Below are 15,140 nucleotides of genomic sequence, written 5' to 3'. Positions count from 1 at the left end.
ATTTTTAAAAAGCTTAAAAAATATATCTATATTCTCCCTGGCTGGTGTAACTCAGTTGGTGTAGCTCAGTTGGTTGACTGGCCAGGGAGAGGCTGATCATTTTATTTTATTTTATTTTATTTTATTTTATTTATTTATTTATTTATTTATTTGAGGCTGATCATTTTAGAACTCGTTAATGTATTTTTACATAATGCCTTTAAGAGCAAGTGCCTATATTTTATTTTATTTATTATTTTCTGTTTAGGTGCCTATATTTTTAAGTATGTTTTCTCATGAAACAGCTAAACTTTAGTAGCGTGGAACTTGATCTGTAACCAAATTCATGTTCAGTATTTAGTAATTATTCTGTTCTGTTTAAATGGTGATATTGCTCTATTGGCTTAAATTCTAAATTTTATTACTCATACTTGCTAAGAATAAAATCCAAGTAACATGAAAAAAACAAAAAAAAGAGGTTATCATTAAAAGTCTGAGTTAGAGGCTCCAGTGCCTTCCCCAACTGGGCGTCCATTACCCATGACCGAACTCTAGCATGCTAAATATGGGAGCGCCTCACAGTCTGAACATAAGACCTCACTAATAGCACATGTACTTTAATTCTCCTTTGCAAATGGTTTTGCTTTCATGTCACCTTCCTGAGTTATCTTTAATACTCATGAGAAAATTCACTTCAACATCTATTTATAATAGATGGAAAAAAAGAGATCACACCCTACTTTTTTAATCTTTTTCAATTTATCTTCTAAAATTAAAAATCAGAGAATAACAGAGTTGCTTTTCTATTGAAAATATACAAAGATAAATGCTTATGAAGAAATTCTGCCCTTGTAAATATTTTTGTAACAAGGTCAGAAATAGAAAAAGCTCCTCCAGTGTTTCCTGATGCATTGCCAATCAAAATGAAATCACTGAGAAAAATCAAACACTTGATTTGGGGCCATGCAAAAAGCATGTATGTTATAACCTTGTTGTTATTAAGACTAATAACTTGTTATTAAGAGCTTTGCAATAGAAGTAACCAAAATTGCAAGAAACTGTGTATTTGACATGCAATCATTGCATACCGATTTGACCATAGAACCTGGTTGTAATCATGAAAATATTATAAATTGATAATGGTATGTTTGTTTTGTTTTTAAATATACTTTTATTGATTTCAGAGGAGAAAGGAGAGGGGAGAGAGATAGAAACATTAGTGATGAGAGAGAATAATTGATTGGCTGCCTCCTGCAGGTCCCCTACTGGGGATCAAACCCACAACCCAGGCATTTGTCCTTCACTGGAATTGAACCTGGGACCCTTCAGTTAGCAGGCTGAGGCTCTATCCACCAGAGCCAAACCAGCTAGGGCAATAATGGTATGTTTTTAATTTCAATGGATATTTTTTATATTAATATGAAATTAATAGTCAACTTAATATTATTCATATTTTTATAGTGTTACTTCCAAATATATTTGCATATATTATCTTTTTTGAAAAAAATATTTTAAAATACATTTTATTGATTTTTTACAGAGAGGAAGGGAGAGGATAGTTAGAAACATTGATGAGAGAGAAACCAGCTGCCTCCTGCACACCCCCCACTGGGGATGTGCCCGCAACCAAGGTACATGCCCTTGACTGAAATTGAACCTGCGACCTTTCAGTCCGAAGGCTGACACTTTATCCACTAAGCCAAACCGGTTAGGGCTCAAAAAAATATATGTTTTTATTTCAGAGAGAGAGAAAGAAATAGAAACATTCACAAGAGGGGCATTGATCTGCTACCTCCTGAAAGTGCCACCTCTGGGGACCAAACCTGCAACCCAGCATGTGCCCTGACCATGGACCAGGAATTGAACCGGTGGCCTCTTGATTCATGGGTTGACCTTCAACCACTGAGCCATACCAGCTGGGCTTACATATATTATCTTATTCTATACCTCTAGCAGCCATACTAGGTAGAGAAAACAGATTTTTTAATTCTCATTTTGCAGATAAGGATATTGAGACTTTGGGGATTTAATTGATTTGCCTGGCCATATAGCCCGTGACAAAAGTGGAACTGGAATTTTTGACTCTTAACCCCGGGTTACTTTCATTATACTAAATGTTTTTCATTCCTACAGTTAGTATTTTTCAGTGTCCCCCAAAGTTCAAGGACAAATAGTGTTTATTATGCTGAAAGAATCAGGAGGATGGACATTTTTTTTTTTTTTTTACATTTTTTTTAACCTGCAAATATTATCCTTTATAGAGATGGGTAGAATTCCCACCTGAATTGCTCTTTTGAACCCAGCATTTGTATGTGAGCTATTTTCAAATTAATCTGCTATAAAAATATTAGAGTAATATTTTTTTTGGCATTCTAGGAGCACATTAAGATTTGAACAGAAGTACATATTAGTTGGTTATCCTCTGACTGTTCCATGGGAGTCACAGACAGATATAAAAATATTAATACCATATTAACTATAACTCTAATTAGTCTCTCCTAATAATTTTGCTTTTAAAAGGTCCCCTCCCCCCTTTTCTCCCCCAGCTCTTGAGGTTTTTTTTCCCAGCATGATTTTAACTGACGACTGCATTCAAGTGAGATTCACTCTTTATTTTTCTAACTTCAAGATGTGTTTTTTGATTTCTCTCTTGTCAGTTGCCCCTTTTATTGCAATTGAGCAAAGCTTCTTCTGTTCTTCGTGGTGACATTTTGGTCTTTCCAAAATGGCTTCAGCTAATTCAGGTTTTAAATGAGTAATTTATATCATATTTTAAAATGTGTTTCATATTGTGGTTACTTGTATTGAAATCCATGCTGCCCAGCCAGCTAGCTCAGTTGGTTAGAGCATCCTCTGGATATGCCAATGTTTTGGGTCCATCCCCAGTCAGGGCACATACAAGAATCAGCCAATGAATGCATAAATAAGTGGAACAACAAATCCATGCTTCTCTCTCTCTCTCAAATCAATAAATACAAATTTAAAACAGGAAAATTCGTGCCTCATTGAAAAATGCACTTTAGTTCAACTCTAATTGCAGCCACATATAGGGAACTACACAGATCATAAGTTTAGGTAATTGTGTGCTGGCCTTACATTCCTTATATTGATCATTGTTGAGACAGAACAATTGCCAATTTGTAAAAGTGCAATGATTGATTTTTTTTACTTTGTTGTTAATCCTCATCCGATGATATTTTTTCTATTGATTTTTAGAGAGTGGAAGCTGGGGGGAGAGAAAGGGAGAGAGAGAGGAAGAGGAGAGAAATATTCATGTCTCTCACATTGATTGGTTGCCTTCCACACTCACCCAAATGGGACATTGAACCTGCATGACTCAGATACAAGCCCTTGACTGGGAATCGAACTCAAAACCCTGCAGTGCTTGGGCTGATGCTCTCACCACTGAACACACCTGCCAGGAATCAATTCCATAATATTTTCAAGAACAAAATTTTCCATTTCATTTAATAACTGATTTGCATGAAGACAAGGTGAACTTCTGGGGTGGCACTAAATACGTTCACTAAATTATTAATGAGTGCTACTATTGTAGTTGTGCTTTTTCTCTAAATTTTCTTGACCTCCGCTTTCTGTTTCTGCCTCTTAACATTTTTCAAAAAATCTGTTTTTATTGCTTTTTAGAGAGAGAAGACAAGGAGAGTAATAGATAGAAAAGCATCAATTGGGCTGCCTCCTGCACACCTCCTACTAGGGTTGGAGCCCTCAATCTGGGCATGTGCTCTGACCAGGAATCAAACCGGTGATATCCTGGTTCATGAGTTGACATTGAACCACTAAGCTACACCAGCTGTGATGTTTCTGCCTCTTACTAGAGTTCTCAAAACAATTAAAAACAAAAGCGTGTTGAAATGGATAGGGTGAACATAAATGAGGGATACAGCATAGAATACAAACTAAATTACCTGGATAAATTCAGAATCTATAATTTTTAGAAATAACTTGTCAAAATCCCCAAAAGCATTTCAAAGGATAAGATGACACATCTTGTACTGTAATTGTTACAACTGTCTAGGTTGGGGGCTTGCTTGGCCTTCTGAAAGTCCTAAGAGAGGAGGAAAGAGAGAGAATCTTAACTGATCCGACTTGCTGAGATCATTTTTAAGTACAGAGTAGAGACTATTAAACCAAATGCAAGAAAAACTGATGTGACTCTCAGACTCTGACACAATCATTAAGAAACTTAACACAGACAATAACAGAAAACAACAAAACCTACTTGGAACTTTACTACCTGCAACAAAAGAAACCATTATGCAGAGGTGACCCCATGAATTAGTGCTATTGATTATGGTGGTCATATTTTCCAATTCAAGTTTGGTAAGATGGTTTGTATTTAAGAGGCAGTGAATGAGACCAAATGTTTAAAATATGGAAGCACCACATCTCTATTTTATTTATATAGATAAAAAATGGAAAAGAAAATTGAGTTGCTGTTTTAAACAATTAAATTTTTCTGAACTCAATACAGTTGTCTTAATTTTGCATGTTTTCCCCAGGGTTCTGTAAACTAGCCTTTATGTAAAAGTTCAACTGTAGGCTTTAAAAACTCTTAGGCCTCCAGTCCCTTAACTCTGCTTAAATATTAAATTATAGTGAATCCCGAGGGAACAATAGTAAACATGTAACCGTCTCATTTCACTTTTATTCCTAATATACCATAACGATCAGCAAGGTCTTGCAGAAAGTTTCGCAAGATCCTATGTGAAATAAAGTTGCTTAATAGTACAAGCTAATGATCCTTGGGAGGGCCGGGTTTCCGACGTCGTCATTGTCTAACTGGGCGGCGAGGAGGGCGGCCTTGTCCTGACACTTTCCCAAGTAGGCGGGGATCCAGAGCCGGGAAGCCGCCGGGAGCCGGTCGGAGGGCGAGCGGGGTAGGTGTCCTAGCTTCTCCTCCAAGGAGAGAGGCCCGGCGGCCGCTTTGATACTTATTCCTGTCAAAACCAACCCCCTTTCTCTCTCTTCTTCTTCCAGACCCGTGCCTGGGACCTGTGCTGGAGGGGCCGGAGGCAGCCCGTGCAGCGGCGGGGGCGGAGCCCAGGGCCTGAGTGACAGCGCGCCCGCCTCGCGGCTGCGACCGGCTCCTCACGCGCCTGCGCACTTGCGCGTCGGGGGCCGAGCGCTCGAGCCTTCTTCCCTCCTCCACGCGCCTGCGCGCCGGCTGAGAGGAACTCGGCGTCTCCGCCTCGGCGGGCGGGCGGACGCGCGCGCGCCCGCGGGAAAGAGGCGGGCCGCGCGCGCCGGTGGTGGGAAGCGTCCGGCCGCCACAGCGCCAGCTCCGTCCGACTCGCCGCCAGTCCGGGTCCCGCTCGCCCCTCCTCCCCACTCCCCCGCCCGCCGCCGCCCGGGCGCATGCGCTGCCGGAGCGCGAGGGTCGGCTTCGGGTGTGTGGTGGCGGCAGAGCGGAGCTGCGAGCCCGGAGAGTCAGAACCTGGGGGAGAGGGATGGTCTCTGCACGGGGAGGAGCCGGAGGAGCCGCCGCCGCTGCCGACGCCACCGCCGCAGCCGCCGCCGCCGCCGCCGCCCCGGCGCCCGCCTCCCGGCGCTGACGGGCTCCCACGGAGCCGGCGAGGGAGAACCCGCACCAGCGGCCGCCGGCACGCCGCCCAGCATGGTCCGAGAAACCAGGCACCTCTGGGTGGGCAACTTACCGGAGAATGTGCGGGAGGAGAAGATCATCGAGCATTTCAAACGGTGAGTGACACGAGGCCCGGGCGCCGCTGCCCGCTCCGGCCCGTTGCCGGCCCCTCCTCGTGCGCGGAACCGGTGAGGGGACCCGGGCCGGACCCACGGACGGGCGCGGGTCGCGCGGATGCCTGGCCGCCTCGGTCGGCGTCGGGCCTCGGCGGAGCGGGCGCGGCGGCTGCTGCTTCTCTTCCTTCGCAATGAGGAGGAGGCTGCCGCCCGGCCTCCGCGAAGCCGGCGCCGGGAAGGTGCCCTCCGGCTGGCCAGGCGGCGGTGGGACGCGTCCTTGCTGCCGCTGTCCCGGCTCCGAGGGGCCGGCGGGTCGGCCCGGAACCCTAACCCGCCCGCCCGCCCCGCACGGCCAGCTCCGGGGTTCCGCAGCGAGTCCCGCTCCTCAGCTCGGACGCTCGGCAATGCCGGACCCGGAGAGGGTTTTGTGCGAAAGGGCAGGTCCTGCACACATAAGTCTCGGTGTAGGTGAGGTGGGAACATCCCGGGGCTGGGAGGACGCCGGGTCCGAGGGGCCTCCTGGAAGGTGTACGATGCACAGGTTTTGTTTGGCGAGGCTGGCGGGAGGACCGAGCCCGGTCACGAATTGGCGCGCCCGTTTCGGCTCTTTCGCCTCCTTTCAGCGCTGGGTGCGGAGGCCGCGGGGACGGTGCGTGCGGCGGCAGGTCCACCTCTAGCGGCCAGGTCCCCGCCTCGCAGGCGCTCGGAGCCCGGGACCCCTGCTCCGCGGCCGCCGCCGGCACCGCCGCTAGGGTCCCACCCAGCATTCGCTAATGAATGGCTAGGGAAATGCAAGCCTTTTAAAATGAGAAGATGCGGCTTAAAAAACAAACTGGGCTGGAATATTTCTTGTGTCTATGGAATGTTGGAGTAAGTGTTCTCGACACCTCTTAGTGGTTGAGTAGGATTTAGCGCTTGCCTTTGTGAAATATGTGCGCACCATAACAGCCTCCCCTCTAAGACGCCGAAATGACGTTTTACTTACACTGGGTGCACATTGAGAAGGACTGCATGCAGCACGTCCGTGACCGCCCTCCCACATTGCTGTTTATTCCGGTATTCAGCATCCTGAAAGGCTTTAAGTTTGTTTTACTCCTAATTCCTCTGGCGACCTAGTCGGCGAAGGGAATTATGGAGCGCCCTCCTCAGTGAGTCACCCTGGGAAAAATAGATGGCGTTGCTTGCTCTCAGGGAGCAGCCTGCCGAAGGAAATGGAAGCGGCGGCGGCGGCGGCGGCAGGGCTCCGCTGCCTTGTAAATGGAGGACCATTGGTTCTGCTGGTGGTGGCTGTTACCGGGGTATTAAATCCTCACCTCCGGAGCGCGCGTGTGCGCGTGTCCGCGTGTGAAAAGGAGCCGGGCATAGTGGGGCCATTCATAACCCGCTGTCCTCGGCTGGACGGGGGGGGGGGGAGGCGCGCTTCCAGGGACTCTCCGGCTGTTTACTACGTTGTGCTGGGAAACCAGGCGAGGGCAAGGCCGCTGGCGAAAGCTCGCCTCTGACCCCGCGGTAATGGAGACACCTCGGGCTCCGTAGAGAAGCAGATGGGAACTTTCCCTGGAGCTGCTCCGCCCCTTGCTTCCCCACCCTTCCCTGTTTTGGTCGAAAAATAATTTAGGTGCAGATCATTGGAGTGGAAAAAGCACGTCATGTGGTCACTCTATCTCTTTGTGGACGTTCTCTGCTGCCTGGGAAATTTGTGTGCTCCGACGTGCAAACACGTGCATTGCAGCATTCACTTGGCAGTGTTCTGTGGCCAGAGGTGTCATTTTGCATTATGCAGATTCCAGAGACATTGCATGCCTGTCGCGGGGAGTTTGACCCCTCTGCAAGATGAGATGTTAGGGAGAGGAAAGAGGAAGTCGTCCAGGGGAATTTTGGAAGATTTTAACTGGACGGTGCTGCGGTCCGGCTTGTGTGAATGACTTTCTAAAATGGCGGCCAGGACCCACTTTATGTGGGAATCAGCCGAGCAGATCTCAGAATGCACAGAGGGAGGAGGGGGCAGAGGAGGCGAGCTGCCTTGAAGAGCGGCGGTCTGGAGGAACGTTACTGTATTAAAGAGGGATTAGCTGGCACAGTGCTCACCACTGCACTTAAAGGAGTATTTTTCCTTTTGCAGAGCTAAAGCAGATGCTACTGATAAAAGCAGATTATCTTAAAACTAAGCAGACGTTGTGTCCCCGAAACTCCTTTGTTTTAAATGCGAGTTAAAAATTTTTGAGTGGGTAGTATATTCTTAGGCGTTTAAAGAGTGTAACTCAAAACACTGGGCTTTCCAGTTCCCATCCTCCCCTTCTCACCTCCACCCCACAGGTAATCTCTACTTCTGGTTTCTTGTTTGTCCTTAAACATGAACAAGAAATGTTTTTGCTGATCCAGCTCTGGAGCTAAATGGACCTTGTTTGGAGGAATTCATGGCCTTTTGTCTCTGTTGTAGAAAATGTTTTGTAAAACGTGTGATTGTTACTGGCCAAATCTGGATAATTTAAGTGAAAGGGATAAAAATGGACTTGTACCAGAAAGAGAGCTGTGCGAGAAAATTTAAGGATAGTCACTTTTGGTGTCTTCTAGAAATCCGGATGAGAAAAACATGCAATACCTAAATTAAAGCTGAGGGGCTATATTTCCTACTTTTACCCTTTTCCCTAGTTGATTACATTAACTAATAACTGTTTTTATAGGATTAAGAGGTGTACACTGGGAATACATTATTTAAAACGTTTTCAAAATGAATATTCTCATAACGGCAATTAGGCCTTTGTAGTAAGTATTTGGATTAAAAAAATTAAAAAGGTTAAACCAGACAGCTATGGGAGGAGAGGCAGGCAGCTTAGAGGCATTTTGGGGTTAGGGTGGGGGTGGAAGGTCAGAGCCACTTTTTTTTTTTTTTTTTTTTTTTTTTTTTACTATTTATATTTTGATTTGTGTTTTTGTTAGGAAATAGATTGAGGGAAGGATGCTGATTTGGCTTTTACATTTGTGCCAGAGAAAAACCAAATCTTTAAATCGTAATCAGAGTACTTCCAAAATTTGGCTTTACCTTCTTTCAATAAGAATGCATCTATTGTGTTCACTACCTTTACAGCTTTCAGTATGCCAGTTGAAAAAATTAAATGACAACTGTTTCTGAATCAGATTTTATTTAACAAAGATCCATTTCAGCGACTGGATTTGCACAATAGAGAAAGTCCTTTCCTTTGTATGGTAGCTAGGTTTAAGGGGGAAGGGAGGAATTATACAACAATTGCTTGCTGTCTTTTAGTTGTCAGAGGAAGAGAGGTGTGTGCAATTCCCTGTATTAGAATGAGTAAATGAATAGAAGCCTCCAAAGAATATAAAATTGTCTATATTTTAATTTTTCAGGTTTTAAGTAAATTACATATTTAGGTTCTTCTCATACATTTCCCAGATTAGAGAGTAGGTTAAAGATTATGCAGAGGTTGAGCAAGGTAGCAGCTTGTGTAAAATTTTTTCAAAGAATGAGACCGATTTAAAAAAATGTATTTGTTTTTGCTAATTTTCAATGCCTTATCTCAGTGGTTTTCCTGAGTTTAAATACTTGGAATATACCTTATGTGTTACATGTATTTGGATATCGTTACTTTTGGAACACAATATAAAATATGGAGGAGTTTCCTTGTTCTTACATACTCTTATAACCAGAGATATTTTTAGTCTTAAACAAAATTGACTCATAGTAGCCTACACCATTGCCACATCATTTCTTTTGAGCCCAGTCAGTTTCTATGTTTTGAAACCTCTGGTTTTGAATGTTACAATTTTGAATGTTTTCATGGTAGGCTTTTGTATACTTCAACAATAAAATTTAAAAAATTCAGTTATCTTGAAAAATAGCATTAAAAATTAATACAGATGCTTGAAATGTTATTTTATTTCCTGAGTAGAATGCCTCTGGCAAGCAGATTGGAGGAAAACATAGGGCTCGGGGTCAGAAAGAATGATGGTGTTTGACTTTTTGTGTAGCGACCACCTTTTCCCAGCTACCTGCATTGTGGACTCTTGATTGTAGGAGCATTGTGATGTTTGGTACGCTTCTGAAGAAATTTCAAGCTTGATTTATGAAACATTTTTAATCCTGCAAACTAATGCTTTGGGAATATTTAGAAATTGTAAAGATAGCAGTATTGTAAAAATTCTTTCAAATATTCAAGTCTCACTTAATCCATTTGAAATTTTGCTTATATTAAGAAAGTTTGCAATATTTTGTGAAAACTAGTATATTTAATTGGAGACTATATTACTCTGATTTTACTTTTAGGAAAGAATCTGTAATGTTTGGTCTGTAGTTAACAGGTATACAGTATTTAGAGTAAACATTGTAGTTAGGAAATAGCTTCAGTTTTATTAAAACTGGGCTCCTAAATTTCATTATTGGTTTATTTGAAATAAAAGTTAAGCACCTTGAAACAGACATGTAACCTGGTGAACAAGGAGACTAAATACAGTAATATTTTTCTATAGTTAAATTTCTAACTTTTACTCTCTGTTTTCTTTATTTTTGTGCTTAATTCTTATTTGCCTTATATCTACTCATAATTTGAATGAAAATAGCATACACTATTCTGGGAAACAATTAGAATGTTTAATCATTTCATTAGAAACCATATACATTTTGTGTAATATCTAGCTAGTGTTAGTGTGTGGAAATGTGCTTTGAAATATTTTCTTGGTGTAATTTGAAAGTATTGCAATATTCATATTTTCCTTTTACATGTGTCTCTGTCTGCCAAGTTGAAAATTATAAACTTATAGAAAATCTCACAATAGAATGTCAATAAAACTGTAACTTAAATTTAATGAATTTTTTTTAAATTTAATGAACTTTTAGACTTGCTTACTTAAGATTTTATTTTGAGTGTAGAGATGTAGAGATGAATTTAAATCTAGCATATTTAAGGTATTTATCATATAACAAACTTCTCCATTTCTTTCAGTTAAGGGATATTTGTGGGAAAATTCAAGAAACAGTTATTGTTTGTCCTATATACCTGGTGCCAGGTTTTTAGTCCAGCATTAAACGCTGGGAGTATGTGTGCTAATATGTTTTTGTGTCTATGTATAAGATGCTGAGTTTGGGCTACTTGAGAACATTGACAAATGAAACGAAGATTTTTCTCATAATACGTTATATTGACTTCGTTACATTTCTATCCTGTTTACACATAGTACATATACTTTTACATATAATACATTTATAGATTCTTAAAATAGATTCAAAGTGCTTTTTTTTTTTTAAACCTTCACCCATTATTTTATTCTTTTGATGTAAAAATTAGGACATTTGTACTTTAAAAAAAAATATTTTGTGTTTTCCAAAACTATCGATACATGTGGCATATAGTGATTTATGTCCTTTATAAATCAATAATTTGGTAGGTGGTAGATTTTTTTTTGGTGTCAACCGTTAATTTTTTACAAATTATGCTGTCTGCAGTAAAGGCTCTTTTGTATTCAATATTATTTTAAAATTCATCTTGGATTAAAATAAAGATGAAGAAGTTTATCACTTTATTATCTCAAAGGATGTTATAATCTCCAATGAAAATTATTTATATTTAGATCAGAATTTAGGAGGCGATACTTAAACTTGGGTAGGAAAATATTATATCATTATTTTCACTGACCTGCTATCAGCATTTTCTTCTATTACAAGATAGTAGTATCATGGTAGTACCAACATGGTAGATAGTATGAGTAATACCTGTAATTTCATTATTAACACAAACCCAGATGTACTTTCATATTACAGTTGTTGTAATCTCATTTATGCTTATCACAACTTAGAAATTACAGTAATTTTTAATTCTGCTGCTAGATACTTTATGCGTTAATAAAGATGCATATACATATATTACTATGCTACTGATATTTGCTGTAGATATATATATATTTAAAATATATTTTATTGATTTTTTACAGAGAGGATAGAGAGCTAGAAACGTCGATGAGAGAGAAACATCGACCAGCTGCCTCTTGCACACCCCCTACCAGGGATGTGCCCGCAACCAATGTACATGCCCTTGCCCGGAATCGAACCTGGACCTTTCAGTCCGCAGACCGACGCTCTACCACTGAGCCAAACCGGTTTCAGCTAGATATATTTTTAAAATTCTATCTCGGAGAACTCACAAACATAGGAAAAAAAAAAGAATTCTGTGTATCCATCATTTAGCTCCAACCACTATCAACCACGGCTGATCCTTTTATGAGAACAAAATAAAGCAAAGAAGGGGATAGAGAGTAGAGGGGATAAGGGTGATAAGGAAGGCTTCTTTGAAAGGATGGCATTTGCTACCCCAGAATAAAGGCCTCTTCACACTTATAGACCCATTTCTTTCCTTCCTGTGTTATTTTTTTCTCCATTTAACATTAATTTTGAAATAGTTTAGGAATAGTACAAAGAATTTCCACATTCCCTTCACCCAAATTCCCCATTAACATTTTGTCACATTTGCTCCATTACTCTGTCTTGTCTTTTTCCGGCATGGTGTCCTGTTACTCTTAAAATTTCTAATGTATACCTTCCCAAAATAAGGACCCTCTCCTGCAATGCACTTTAGAGTCTTCCCAGTCAAGAAATCAGCTGTACCACAACCCAATCCTTAGACCTTTTGACGTGATGCCAAACATCCCAACAATGTCTTTTTCCGTTTTGGTCTAGGATCCTAGCCAGTACCACATGTTGCCTTTAGTGGTTGTTTTTTATCAGTCTGGACAGTATTTCATTTTTACCCTAATTCTCATGCATGTGCCTGATAGTCTTAAAGAGCATTTGTCTTTCATTCTGCAGGATGACCCTCCACCTGGGTCTGTCTAGTGTTTCCTCATGACTAGCTCAGGTCGTGCATTCTTGGCAAGAATACCACAGAGTATAAGGAGACAAACTGCTGGTAATTTGAACTCTGATTGCTTCATCAAGTTTGTGTCTTCATTATTCTCCCCTTCAATTTGATTAGCATTTATAGGGAGATATATTAATATTACACTGATAGTCTCTTACGTCATCAAACCTACACCCACTAGCATTCATTGATAACTTTTGCCTGATTTATCTACTATTGCCAAATGATTGTCTATTATTGTTATGCCTTCTATATTATATTGTAGATAAGAAACCTCATGATTTATATTTTTTCTTTCTTTAAAATATCGTCTTTAATCCTCATCCAAGGATATGTTTTTATTGATTTTAAAGAGAGGAAAGGAGAGCGAGAAAAACATTCATTGGCTGTCTCCTGCATGTGCCTCAAATTGTATCAAACCTAAAATCTGGACGTGTGTCCTGACTGGGAATCAAACCCTCAACCCTTTGTTGCATGGGATAACTTTCCAACCAATGAGCCATATCAGCGCTCTTTTTTCTTTTCTTAATTTTTAAAAATTATTGATTTTTAGGGAGCGTAATATCAACTTGTTCCACACATCCATGCACTCATTGTTTGCTGCTGCTGCTGCTTCTTCGTCTTTTTTTTTTTTTTTTTAATATATTTTATTGATTTTTTACAGAGAGGAAAGGAGAGGGATAGAGAGTTAGAAACATTGATGAAAGAATCATCGATCAGCTGCCTCTTGCACACCTCCTACTGGAGATGTGCCCCCAACCCAGGTACATGCCCTTGACCGGAATCGAACCCGGAACCTTTTCAGTCCGCAGGCCGACACTCTATCCACTGAGCCAAACTGGTTTCAGCTTCTTTGTCTTTAAAAAAAATATATATATTTTATTGATTTTTCACAAAGAGGAAGAGAGAGGGATAGAGAGTTAGAAACATCGATGAGAATCATCTATCATCTGCCTTTTGCACACCCCCTACTGGGGATGTGCCCTCAACCAAGGTACATGCCCTTGACTGGAATCGAACCTGGGCACAAGCCGATGCTCTATATTCTGAGCCAAACCGGTTTTGGCATTGTTTGCTTCTTGTATGTGCCCTGATCAGAGATTGAACCCTCAACCTTAGCTTATCAGTTTGATGCTCTAACCTAGGGGTGTCGAACTCAATCATAGAAGGGGCCAAAATCTAAAATCCAGCCTAAATCGCGGGCCGAATGGTTTACTGAACAGTCATAAACTGTCATTGTGATGGAAACGCAGCGGAGTGCAGTGATGACAGCGAGGTGCGGGCCACATTGCAAGGCCTGGCGGGACGGATTTGGCCCGCGGGCCTTGTGTTTGACACATGTGCACCAGTTGAGCTATCCAGCCAGCGTTATTTCTTAATTTTTTCAGTGGGCCTTAGTCCAGCCTTATTTTGCATTGCAGACCATCCTGTCTCCGCATCGTTCTTTAAGTATTTCTCTTAAAAAACAAAACAAAACACATACACATTTTTATTAATTTCAGAGAGGAAGGGAGAGGGAGAGATAGAAACATCAATGATAAGAGAATCATTGATCGGCTGCCTCCCACATGTCCCCGACTGTGGACTGAGCCCTCGATGCCATTAGGTGCTCAGCCTGAGAACTGAACGGTGACCTCCTAGTTCATAGGTCGACGTTCAACCACATTGGCTGGGCTAAGCATTTATTTATTTATGGCACAACATAGACTCATATTGTGCTTTCCCTGCCCTACTCCTGGAATCAGCAATTTTTGTAAGTCTTAGTTCCTTTTATTGTAGGATGGTATTTACAAACCAAAATCTGGGTTTCGTCAATACCAAATATGTATCATTGCTACATATCATTGCTACAAAGCTAAGATATGTGGACACATGATATACGTGTACCTCCATGTCATATATTTAAAAACTCAGGTGTTTGAATACATGAAGAGACTATAACTTCCTCATTTCCATGAGTGTAAATTCCTTCTTTGACTGAGAATTCTGACTCCCAATATTCTCATTGTATTTACTCATTTGCCCAGTCAGTTATGTTCTCAATGTAACTAATGTCCCAACCACTCTGCCTCCCCCACCTCTGCCACCTTTGAGCACATTGTCCTGCTGCTTCTATGTCCAATCCCCTCCCTCTCAACTACTCTCTTATTTGGAAACCAACATTTTAGGGCGAGGGAGGGCAGGCTAGGAAAGGAAAGGAAAGGAAGGTGAGACTGGAAGTGATTTGCATGTTTTGCTTTTAATTTTTTCTCTATAGGAGACAACTTGCGGATAAATGATCATTTATCTCTGGTGCAATTTTTTAAAGCAGATTAAAGCTATCCCACTCTTAAAATTTTAGTTTTGGTTCTACTTCTACCACTGACTGTTTCATTACTGGATGTGAGTTTCATTACTGGGTCATTGTGATTGTTACATGCTGAGTCACACAGAAGAGAGGATTGTAGTGAGAAGGGAGTTTGTTTCTTAGGAATAATATTGGGAATCACCATTGCTCCATTTGTTTGGGTTTCAGGTCCTCACTTTGTGTGGTATCTCAGCAAAAATTTGCTCTGGTCCTACCTTCTCCCAAACCTT

The 15,140-nt window shown here is 41.5% G+C and overlaps 1 protein-coding gene across 7 annotated transcripts in view; it reads left to right on the top strand.

Moving 5' to 3' along the window:
* The first annotated feature begins 4,824 nt into the window (after positions 1 to 4,824).
* The window catches only part of SPEN (spen family transcriptional repressor), an 81,293-nt gene continuing 70,977 nt past the window's right edge, over positions 4,825 to 15,140 (top strand). For 2 of the 7 annotated variants that reach the window (XM_045585170.1, XM_036446252.2), the window contains exon 1: positions 4,876 to 5,697. In XM_045585170.1, coding sequence (XP_045441126.1) covers positions 5,615 to 5,697 — 83 coding nt within the window. In that variant the 5' untranslated portion in view covers positions 4,876 to 5,614. Of the gene's footprint in view, positions 5,698 to 15,140 lie in introns of all 7 variants that reach the window. The other 5 variants (XM_036446253.2, XM_036446251.2, XM_045585169.1 and 2 more) reach the window with 4 other exon arrangements.

Source organism: Pipistrellus kuhlii, unplaced genomic scaffold, assembly GCF_014108245.1.
Source record: "Pipistrellus kuhlii isolate mPipKuh1 unplaced genomic scaffold, mPipKuh1.p scaffold_m20_p_2, whole genome shotgun sequence".
NCBI lineage: Eukaryota > Metazoa > Chordata > Mammalia > Chiroptera > Vespertilionidae > Pipistrellus > Pipistrellus kuhlii.
This window is presented reverse-complemented; position numbering and strand designations above follow the sequence as displayed.